The following is a 10,779-nucleotide window of genomic DNA, read 5'->3' as shown; positions in this document are numbered from 1 at the left end:
GGTAGAACTTCAAGAAGTTCAAAATGTGTTTTCAAGATGGCAGCTTTGGTGGTCATCTTGGTTTTCGGGTCAACCCGACAAATAACAACAATTTGTTGGGGCAATGTCAGTATCCTTAAAATTATTAAGACAAGTTCCAGCAAAATCCCACTGGCAGAACTTGAGAATAAGGTCAAACTATATTTTCAAGATGGCGGGAGTGGTGTCCATCTTGGATTTCAGATCAACATAAGACATAAAAAACAGTTGGTCACGACCATGGCAAGGATCATTCATGCAAGTATCAGCTAAATCACACTGGCAGAATTTGAGAAGAAGTTCCGCTAAATGAGAATATATGTACTGTATATACGTTTATGGCTCTATCTGGACCTTGAGAAAATGCTCTACATGTACCTATCTTGATTCTTCACAAAACAAGAACACATCTGGGTCCAAGTCCACGTTCATTCTCCATTTATTATCCAATAGGATAAACAACCAAAACACAAGAAATGTATTTTCACGGCGACAGAGGCACTGGCTTTATTACAAAACCACCATTTATATACATATATCTATAATTAGTGCAAATGTTTACTTACACATGCATGTAAAGTAGATAATTAACTACTCCAAATTTACCCGATTAAGAAAAAAGTCTTATTCTTTATGAATTTTCACCCCAAAACTCAAAACTCACAAACAAAAACAACAAAAAAAAACAATTAACACGTGTGTATCCCGCTACCTGAGTCGCCTGAATGACCAACACAGGTATACCGACACGTGTACGTCCCCGTATTTGCACAACCTGCACGTGCAAATAGGCGCCACCTATTGGCGTAACATATCACGGAGAAAACAATTTCAACCTAATTCCCCGGTCAAACGGTTGAAATTATATTTCTCCATTTATTATCCAATAGGATAAACAACCAAAACACAAGAAATGTATTTTCACGGCGACAGAGGCACTGGCTGAAGACTAAAGAACGGGTTATAGTCTGTCTATATAAATGTCCAGATACGCATACAAGTTACTATATTGAAGGATAGTTCTCCAAACTACAAATTTAAATGCATAGACACATTCAAACGTTCACGAAAATCGTCTTTAATGTATCCATCTTTTGCTGTTTCCGACTTCCATCGGCCATGTCGTTTGAACATCCTGTCCGGAATACCAGAATTCGCAGCGGCAGAAGCACCACCAGCACGCAAACTATGTAAACCGAATTGACTGATATCCTGAACAATAGTAGTGAAAGCTTCAATGAAAATTTCCCTGAATCTAGAATATGTCATAGGCTTGTCGACATTCCTTAAGCTATACCTGCCGGAAGCCATTTTCGTAAGATTTCTGAACACAAACTCCTCCGAATCAACTGATATTCCAGCCAATTTTAAATATAATTCAAAATTACACACCGGGCATAAACGCGATCCAGTTCTACTCACTATAATCCATGCACCATCCCGGTAAATGTCCGTCTTGGACTGTTCAACAAATATTTCCATATGCGATGTGCGTATCTGTACGTCCGATCTCCTCAATGCCAGCACCTCTGCGCTCCTCATGAATCCTGCATAAGCAAACAAACACATTGTAATAATCCTCTGATTATATAAATTTTCCTTATCATAAATCTTATCATAAAGTTTATCTAAAATAGAAACAGTAATCACCTGTTTTTTCTGTACAGGCTTCGCTAATAACCTTTTAGCACCTTCAAATACATTTTTGACCAATAATGACACTGTTGGCGAAACTCTGCCTACAATATCGTGTGCCCATTTAACACCATACATTGCATCAGTTAATGAACCGACGTTCCCATTGTTTTTCACTAAAAAAGTTAAGTATATGCACAAATGAAAAGGCTTCACTGGAAAAATATTCTCCTCCTCGAAACCATTCTGTTTAGCCCACTTCCTCCATCTTAAAAATCCATAGCAATATTTTCTAACAGTACTGTTAGCTTTACAATTCTGAAGCAGCTCGGGCACACCCATCGCTAAATCCTTAAGGTGATTAGGGACCATTTCGAATTCCTCCCGCAGAGCATGAGTAACTAATCGTAAAAAAAAAAAAAAATAATAAAAGCAAAATAAAAATCTACCATGAAAACACCTATGAATTTACAAAATGAGCATTGTATGTGTTTCATATTCTCATATCTACATGTATACCGTTATAATTCAGCACATTCGTGACATATAAAACATAACCTACAGACAAACTAACTACTCCAGTCCTATTGCCGCATCTAAACCGGTCAACACCAGCAACACACTGCTGACAACTGACTACACACATCATATTACCGCACCATAACCGGTCAACCTCAGCAACACGCTGCTGACTACACACGTCATATTACCGCACCATAACCGGGCAACCTCAGCAACACGCTGCTGACTACACACGTCATATTACCGCACCATAACCGGTCAACCTCAGCAACACGCTGCTGACTACACACATCATATTACCGCACCATAACCGGGCAACACCAGCAACACACTGCTGACAACACACATCATAATACCGCACCATAACCGGGCAACACCAGCAACACACTGCTGACTACACACATCATATTACCGCACCATAACCGGTCAACACCAGCAACACACTGCTGACAACTGACTACACACGTCATAATACCGCACCATAACCGGTCAACACCAGCAACACACTGCTGACAACCGACTACACACGTCATATTACCGCACCATAACCGGTCAACCTCAGCAACACTGCTGACTACACACGTCATATTACCGCACCATAACCGGTCAACACCAGCAACACACTGCTGACAACTGAATACACACGTCATAATACCGCACCATAACCGGTCAACACCAGCAACACGCTGCTGACAACCGACTACACACATCATAATACCGCACCATAACCGGTAACACCAGCAACACACTGCTGACAACTGAATACACACATCGTAATACTGCACCATAACCGGTCAACCTCAGCAACACACTGCTGACAACCGACTACACACGTCATATTACCGCACCATAACCGGTCAACCTCAGCAACACACTGCTGACAACCGACTACACACGTCATATTACCGCACCATAACCGGTCAACACCAGCAACACACTGCTGACAACTGACTACACACGTCATATTACCGCACCATAAACGGGCAACATCAGCCAATCTACCAATATCTATCTACGAAAATCCATACGCAATGCTAACATACGGAATTTTAAATCCACATTACCAAATATACCTGTCCCTGACCTGGAGGGAATGTAACAACACCTGTCAGTACCTAGAACTTTGTACTCTCGTACTCCGTATATAAAATGCTTTCCATCTGGGCATAAGAATGGCCAAAACCTACCCGATTTCCAAAATGGAATGATAAGGACACCATATGCTCCACAGATCTGCATGTGCTTAATGACCCTAGTAATCAGATACACAGGTGGATTAAACCAACCATTTATACTTGACCAATCCGCCGAAAACGCATCGATACCTGTAGAACCTGGATTCCAATACCTGGAATAGAACATAGGAACTTTTGCATTATACCACGATGCGAACCAGTCCATTTTCAAACGGACCCCAACATTGGTTCAGCTGCTGAAACACACATTCAGCCACACCCCAGTCATCAAAGTCAACAAGTTTGCTTATGAAGTCAGCCCTGTCATTTTTATCTCGTGGTACCCATTCCATTTCCAATGAAATATGATTCTGCACCATAAAACTATAAATGTCCAAAGCTATATGCTGTAAAGTACTCTTCATACTTCCTTTCTCAACAATCTTCACCACAGCCTGGTTATCCGAAAACCATTTGACCCGGGTACCTCTTAATACATGTACCAATGAAAGTAAAACCCTATATACGGCTGTTAGTTCTCGATACGTCGAACTCTGACCTGCCTCGTACGGCGACCACAACCCGTGTGAAACCCCTGTGCTAGACTCGACACAATAGCCACCGTACCCAGTACCGCTAGCATCTGAATATACTATTCTATTACAATGAGGGGTGTAACAAATTTCTCTGACATTAATGCAACCTAAGTGATTCAGCCAAAACCGCATTTGACTCGTACTCTCCTCGTCCAACAAAATATTGTCGTTCCAGGACTGTGCCTGCGCCACGCACATAGATATGCATCTAGTCATCAGCTGGGTGATATTACCAAGTACTATACCCATAGAAATAATCTGACCAATAAAACTAGACACTGCCTTGACATGTACTGCTTTGCCACTTGAAACACACTTCAAGATGTCCAAAATGCACGTACGTACTTTCACTATTCTCCTATCCGGTATTCTTAAAACCCCTAACAAGGTATCAATATCTACTCCTAAAACAAGAGGCCCAAAGGGCCTTAACGGTCATCTGACTACCTTGGCAATAGTAAAATTAATTTCATATGGTGTCACTTTGTCAGGACCATGTCAGGATCATTTTCCATTTCCTTCAACAAATTTTATTTCAAACAAGAGGCCCAAGGGCCTTAACATGTAGGAAATTAATTAGATATAGTGTCATAGTAGCCTTCTTCAATTTGGGATCAACCAGAGATGTAACAATACTTTGTCGATCCATGTCAGGATCATCTCAGGCAAGTTTCAGCCAAATCACATAGGCAGAACTTGAGAAGAAGTTCAAAATGTGTTTTCAAGATGGCGGCTGTGGCGGCCATCTTGGATTTCGGATCGACCCGAAAAATAACAACACTTTGTCGGACCATGTCAGGATCATTTCATGACCAAATCGAACCAAAAACTTGAACAAAATGTGTTTTCACAGATGTGCCGGTCATCTTGGATTTCGGGACCCGAAAATAACAACACTTTGTCGGGACCATGTCAGGATCATTTCATGCAAGTTTCAGCCAAATCGCACGAGTTGAACTTGAGAATAATTTCAAAATGTGTTTTCAAGATGGCGGCTGTGGCGGCCATCTTGGATTTCGGATCGACCCGAAAAATAACAACACTTTGTCGGGACCATGTCAGGATCATTTCATGCAAGTTTCAGCCAAATCGCACCGGTAGAACTTGAGAAGAAGTTTAAAATGTGTTTTCAAGATGGTGGCTGTGGCGGCCATCTTGGATTTCGGATCGACCCGAAAAATAACAACACTTTGTCGGGACCATGTCAGGATCATTTCATGCAAGTTTCAGCCAAATCGCACCGGTAGAACTTGAGAAGAAGTTCAAAATGTGTTTTCAAGATGGCGGCTGTGGCGGCCATCTTGGATTTCGGATCGACCCGAAAAATAACAACACTTTGTCGGGACCATGTCAGGATCATTTCATGCAAGTTTCAGCCAAATCGCACCGGTAGAACTTGAGAAGAAGTTTAAAATGTGTTTTCAAGATGGCGGCTGTGGCGGCCATCTTGGATTTCGGATCGACCCGAAAAATAACAACACTTTGTCGGGACCATGTCAGGATCATTTCATGCAAGTTTCAGCCAAATCGCACCGGTAGAACTTGAGAAGAAGTTCAAAATGTGTTTTCAAGATGGCGGCTGTGGCGGCCATCTTGGATTTCGGATCGACCCGAAAAATAACAACACTTTGTAGGGACCATGTCAGGATCATTTCATGCAAGTTTCAGCCAAATCGCACCGGTAGAACTTGAGAAGAAGTTCAAAATGTGTTTTCAAGATGGCGGCTGTGGCGGCCATCTTGGATTTCGGATCGAACCGAAAAATAACAACACTTTGTCGGGACCATCTCAGGATCATTTCATGTAAGTTTCAGCTCAATCCCACTGGTCAAACTTGAGAAGAAGTTCAAAATGTGAAAAGTTAACGCACGGCGGACGGCGCACGGACGGCGGACGGCGCACGGCGGACGGCGCACGACGACGGACGAAACATGATGACTATAGGTCATCCTGACCCTTCGGGTCAGATGACCTAAAAACACATACATTGCACCGGATCCCACATAGATTTGTCTACTTTTGGGACAAAACCCGAATCGATCAAGTCACCTTTGACCTTTGAACTCTGCTCTTCCAACACAGCTCTACATGTATTATGACACAGACCATCGTCTAAGTACATCCAAAACCTGAAATCCGTCACCTCCCCATTTCGCAATCAATGGCCTAGTTACTTTAGTAAAACAGTAAGGTGCCGTTGACAAACCGAACGGTAAAACCAAAAACCTAAAATAGACTTTCTCTTCACCAAACTTCCAGCAAAAACCAAGATACTGCGTATGTGGAGGAAACACATCGATGTGATGGTACGCTGAATGGATATCAAATTTTATCAACCAACCTTGTTTTTCAATAAATGTCAGAGCTGTTCTAAGATCGTCGTACTTCACAGATTGTTTCCACAAATGTAAATTCACCAATCTTAAATCTAAAATTAAGCGTTTCTTTCCGTTACTTTGTACTGATACAGTCAATGGGTTCACAACCGATGGAATAGTACTACACCGCTCTACCAGCCTTCGCCTCTCTAGATCTAAAATAGCTGACTCGACAAAATCTTTATTCTTAAGAGCAGATATATTATTTGAACTTTCGGAATTTAACGGCTTTGAATAGAATGGTAATTTGTAACCATTATCAATTACATCTAACACAAAATCTGAACTTCCTATAGTTTTCCAAAAACCAATGTTCTTTTTAAGCCGACCCCTCACTACGATATCTAACTGGCCTTGTTCGTACTCATAAAAATCATCAGTAAACATAGCACTTGAATTGGATTCCTTACTATTCTCTTCGCAGTCATTTACTTCATCAAAACCACCATGAATAGTATCATACTTATCTTTGATTGTCTGCCCTTCCTTAGAATCCGATTTATTGATTTCCAGTCCGTGTTTTTGGACACTCCCTCCGGAAATGTCCGAATTCACCACATGCAAAGCACCCCCGGGCTCCATTCTGTTGGGGACGAAAAATAAAAACAGATAAATCAATACTATATCCTACTCAGTGTATCACTTTTCTGTTTTTTTTTTTTTTTTAAATTCTGTAGATATGACTGAAACTTACCGACGAAAAAGTTGAGTCCTTAGTACTATTGTGTAGGGATGTACTCAAACGCAGTGAAGTCACAATTCAGACACTTGCGCAACTGATTGGGAAAATGGTGGCTCCGTTGTTTTATAAATCATTGGAGCATGGAAAAGATCAGGCCTTAAAATCCTCAAAAGGAGATTTTGAAGGCAAAGTGTATGTATCTAGTGATGGGAGAGAACAAATTTCATGGTGGGTAGATAATGTACATTTATGTGCTAATCCAGTGTATCGCGGATCTCCCAATCTGACGCTTGAGAATGACAGCTCCAAAAGTGGTTGGGGTGGTCTTATCAAAGGAACTTCTTCGCGTACTGGAGGACATTGTTCATATAGCGAACAAAATCATCACATTAATTATCTTGAACTGTTTGCCGCTTTTTTTAACATTACAGTGTTTCTGTGGGGACAAACATGACATTCTGTCAGAATATACATGGATAATACTGTCGCTGTAAACTATTTGTCAAAAATGAGTGGCAAGAAAGATATGCTTCATCATCTCGCAAGGCGTATATGGTTATGGTGTCTATCGCGGAATATATGGCTCTCAGCATGTTATTTACCAGGTGTATCAAATACCGAGGCAGATAGGTTATCGCGGACACTATCAGATGACATGGAATGGAAACTTGACTCTTATGTGTTCCGTGATATTGTTAGGATATATTGACCTCCCTGGATCATAATAGTTCACATTATGTTAATATATACAACACAGTTATATATCAATACACTGTCCTCCCTATACATATATAACCTTATTCTTTATAGACAGATGAATTCATGTATATTTCTCTCTGAAGACTGAACCACGTGACCTCTACGTCATCTCAATTGATCCCTCAGTAGAAGTTGATTTTACAGAATTATAAACAAATATCGTCTTCCAGCGGAAGACTCATTTAATTTTCTAATTAAATGTGCAGAACTTATATATTATACATATGCATTTGTGTAGCTGCCGATAAGGGTATACAGTGTAAGGGGCTCATTATGAGGGAGAAATGATAAGGGCCGGACAGTCACATGATTGTCCAGTAGGGTATGATTGGTCAGTTCCTACTAAGAAGGGGCTCTTTGTTAGCATCATGCCTTGCCAGGCTATGAAACATTGAGAAGGGTCCTGTCGGCTGAGCGCAATATTTTATGTTTACTTCGTAAATTCCTATATGTATACAACACAGAATGACGCTGAAGTGTTTTGATGGACATCATACAAGACTTGTGAACTTTCGGTGATGAGGAAATTGTTGAGTTGTGAGTAACAAGTAGGCCTAGGCTATCGTATTACTTAACTATGCATTATGGCAAGTCGCCGATCACGCAATAGACAAATCGTGCCTTGGAATACGTCTAATCTTTCTAATTGGACCCTACGTCAGCTAAAGGATGAATTAAGCAAGATTGGGATTATTGTTCTTCAAACTGGGATGACTAGAAGTGCTCTGAAATCTCTATACATGGATGTTGGACATCCTCGCACTCCTAACAGGCCTAACGTTACGAACAGCGAACTTTCAGGCAATACTCGCAGTAGATCTGTTCGACACGAGGAACCTACAAACAGTGACGATAATAATGTAAACATTGAAATAATCAAGACAAGCAATGAAGTGCAACACGATAACTACCAAGAACTACTTCGGAATGCGGCAGCCATTAGCGAACAGCATGCGGTTAACAGACCTACTTCGCCATCGCGTATGAATACGAGGATAGTTCCGGAAGCCTCTGCTGTAAACAACATGGCGGCGTCCAGTGTTATTTCAGGCATGCTAGCTTCGATGCAGACTTATAATGCAACAGACTATGATGGGTTTGCAGCAGACAGTCATGAACCTCATCAACAAATCGTGAAGACACAACCAACAACGGGAATAACAAGCAATTATTTAATTATTTTTATAATCATTTAATAGAGTTTTTAAACATAACTGCTTCTATGATTACAATTCTATTTACTATAACCATGTTTTTTATTTAATTCAAATTTCAAAACTCAAACAGATTTGTACTCTAAACCCACGGATACACACCTTTATCTCCACCCGTCCAGTTGTCATTCTTCACACACAACCCGTAGCATTCCCTATTCCCAAGAATTACACATCCGACGTATAGTATCTGATGATCATGATGCTATCTTCGAGCAACGGTGCTCAGAATTAAAACAAGAGGCCCAAAGGGCCTTAACGGTCATCTGACTACCTTGGCAATAGTAAAATTTATTTCATATGGTGTCACTTTGTCAGGACCATGTCAGGATCATTTTCCATTTCCTTCAACAAATTTTATTTCAAACAAGAGGCCCAAGGGCCTTAACATGTAGGAATTTAATTAGATATAGTGTCATAGTAGCCTTCTTCAATTTGGGATCAACCAGAGATGTAACAATACTTTGTCGATCCATGTCAGGATCATCTCAGGCAAGTTTCAGCCAAATCACACAGGCAGAAGTTGAGAAGAAGTTCAAAATGTGTTTTCAAGATGGCGGCTGTGGCGGCCATCTTGGATTTCGGATCGACCCAAAAGAAATCACAACACTTTGTCGGGACCATGTCAGGATCATTTCATGCAAGTTTCAGCCAAATCGCACCGGTAGAACTTGAGAAGAAGTTAAAAATGTGTTTTCAAGATGGCGGCCATCTTGGATTTCGGATCGATTTGAAAAATAACAACACTTTATGGGGACCATGTCAGGATCATTTCATGCAAGTTTCAGCCAAATCGCACCGGTAGAACTTGAGAAGAAGTTCAAAATGTGTTTTCAAGATGGCGGCTGTGGCGGCCATCTTGGATTTCAGATCGACCCAAAAAATAACAACACTTTGTCGGGACCATGTCAGGATCACTTCATGCAAGTATAAGCCAAATCGCACCGGTAGAACTTGAGAAGAAGTTCAAAATGTGTTTTCAAGATGGCGGCTGTGGCGGCCATCTTGGATTTCGGATCGACCCGAAAAATAACAGCACTTTGTCGGGACCATGTCAGGATCATTTCATGCAAGTTTCAGCCAAATCACACTCGTAGAACTTGAGAAGAAGTTAAAAATGTGTTTTCAAGATGGCGGCTGTGGCGGCCATCTTGGATATTGGATTGACCCGAAAAATAACAGCACTTTGTCGGGACCATGTCAGGATCATTTCATGCAAGTTTCAGCCAAATCGCACTCGTAGAACTTGAGAAGAAGTTAAAAATGTGTTTTCAAGATGGCGGCTGTGGCGGCCATCTTGGATTTCGGATCGATCCGAAAAATACCAACACTTTATGGGGACCATGTCAGGATCATTTCATGCAAGTTTCGGCCAAATCGCACTGGTAGAACTTGAGAAGAAGTTCAAAATGTGTTTTCAAGATGGCGGCTGTGGCGGCCATCTTGGATTTCGGATCGACCCGAAAAATAACAACACTTTGTCGGGACCACGTCAGGATTGTTTTGCGCAAGTTTCAGCCAAGTCGCACCGGTAGAACTTGAGAAGAAGTTCAAAATGTGTTTTCAAGATGGCGGCTGTGACGGCCATCTTGGATTTCGGATCGACCCGAAAAATAACAACACTTTGTCGGGACCATGTCAGGATCATTTCATGCAAGTTTCAGCCAAATCGCACCGGTAGAACTTGAGAAGAAGTTCAAAATGTGTTTTCAAGATGGCGGCTGTGGCGGCCATCTTGGATTTCGAATCGACCTGAAAAATAACAACACTTTGTCGGGACCATGTCAGGATTGTTTCATG

At 41.3% G+C, this 10,779-nt stretch overlaps 1 protein-coding gene across 1 annotated transcript; it reads right to left on the bottom strand.

Moving 5' to 3' along the window:
- Window positions 1–495: 495 nt before the first annotated feature.
- LOC138312509 (integrase/recombinase xerD homolog) lies at window positions 496–2,432 on the bottom strand. Its single transcript, XM_069253356.1, has one exon. It carries the CDS (start codon window positions 2,023–2,025, stop codon window positions 1,048–1,050), a length of 978 nt encoding a protein of 325 aa, XP_069109457.1. The 5' UTR covers window positions 2,026–2,432; the 3' UTR covers window positions 496–1,047.
- Between the last annotated feature and the right edge of the window lie 8,347 nt (window positions 2,433–10,779).

Source organism: Argopecten irradians, unplaced genomic scaffold, assembly GCF_041381155.1.
Source record: "Argopecten irradians isolate NY unplaced genomic scaffold, Ai_NY scaffold_0348, whole genome shotgun sequence".
Taxonomy (NCBI): domain Eukaryota; kingdom Metazoa; phylum Mollusca; class Bivalvia; order Pectinida; family Pectinidae; genus Argopecten; species Argopecten irradians.
The sequence above is the reverse complement of the archived record's forward strand: the minus strand, read 5'-3'. Positions and strand labels throughout refer to the sequence as shown.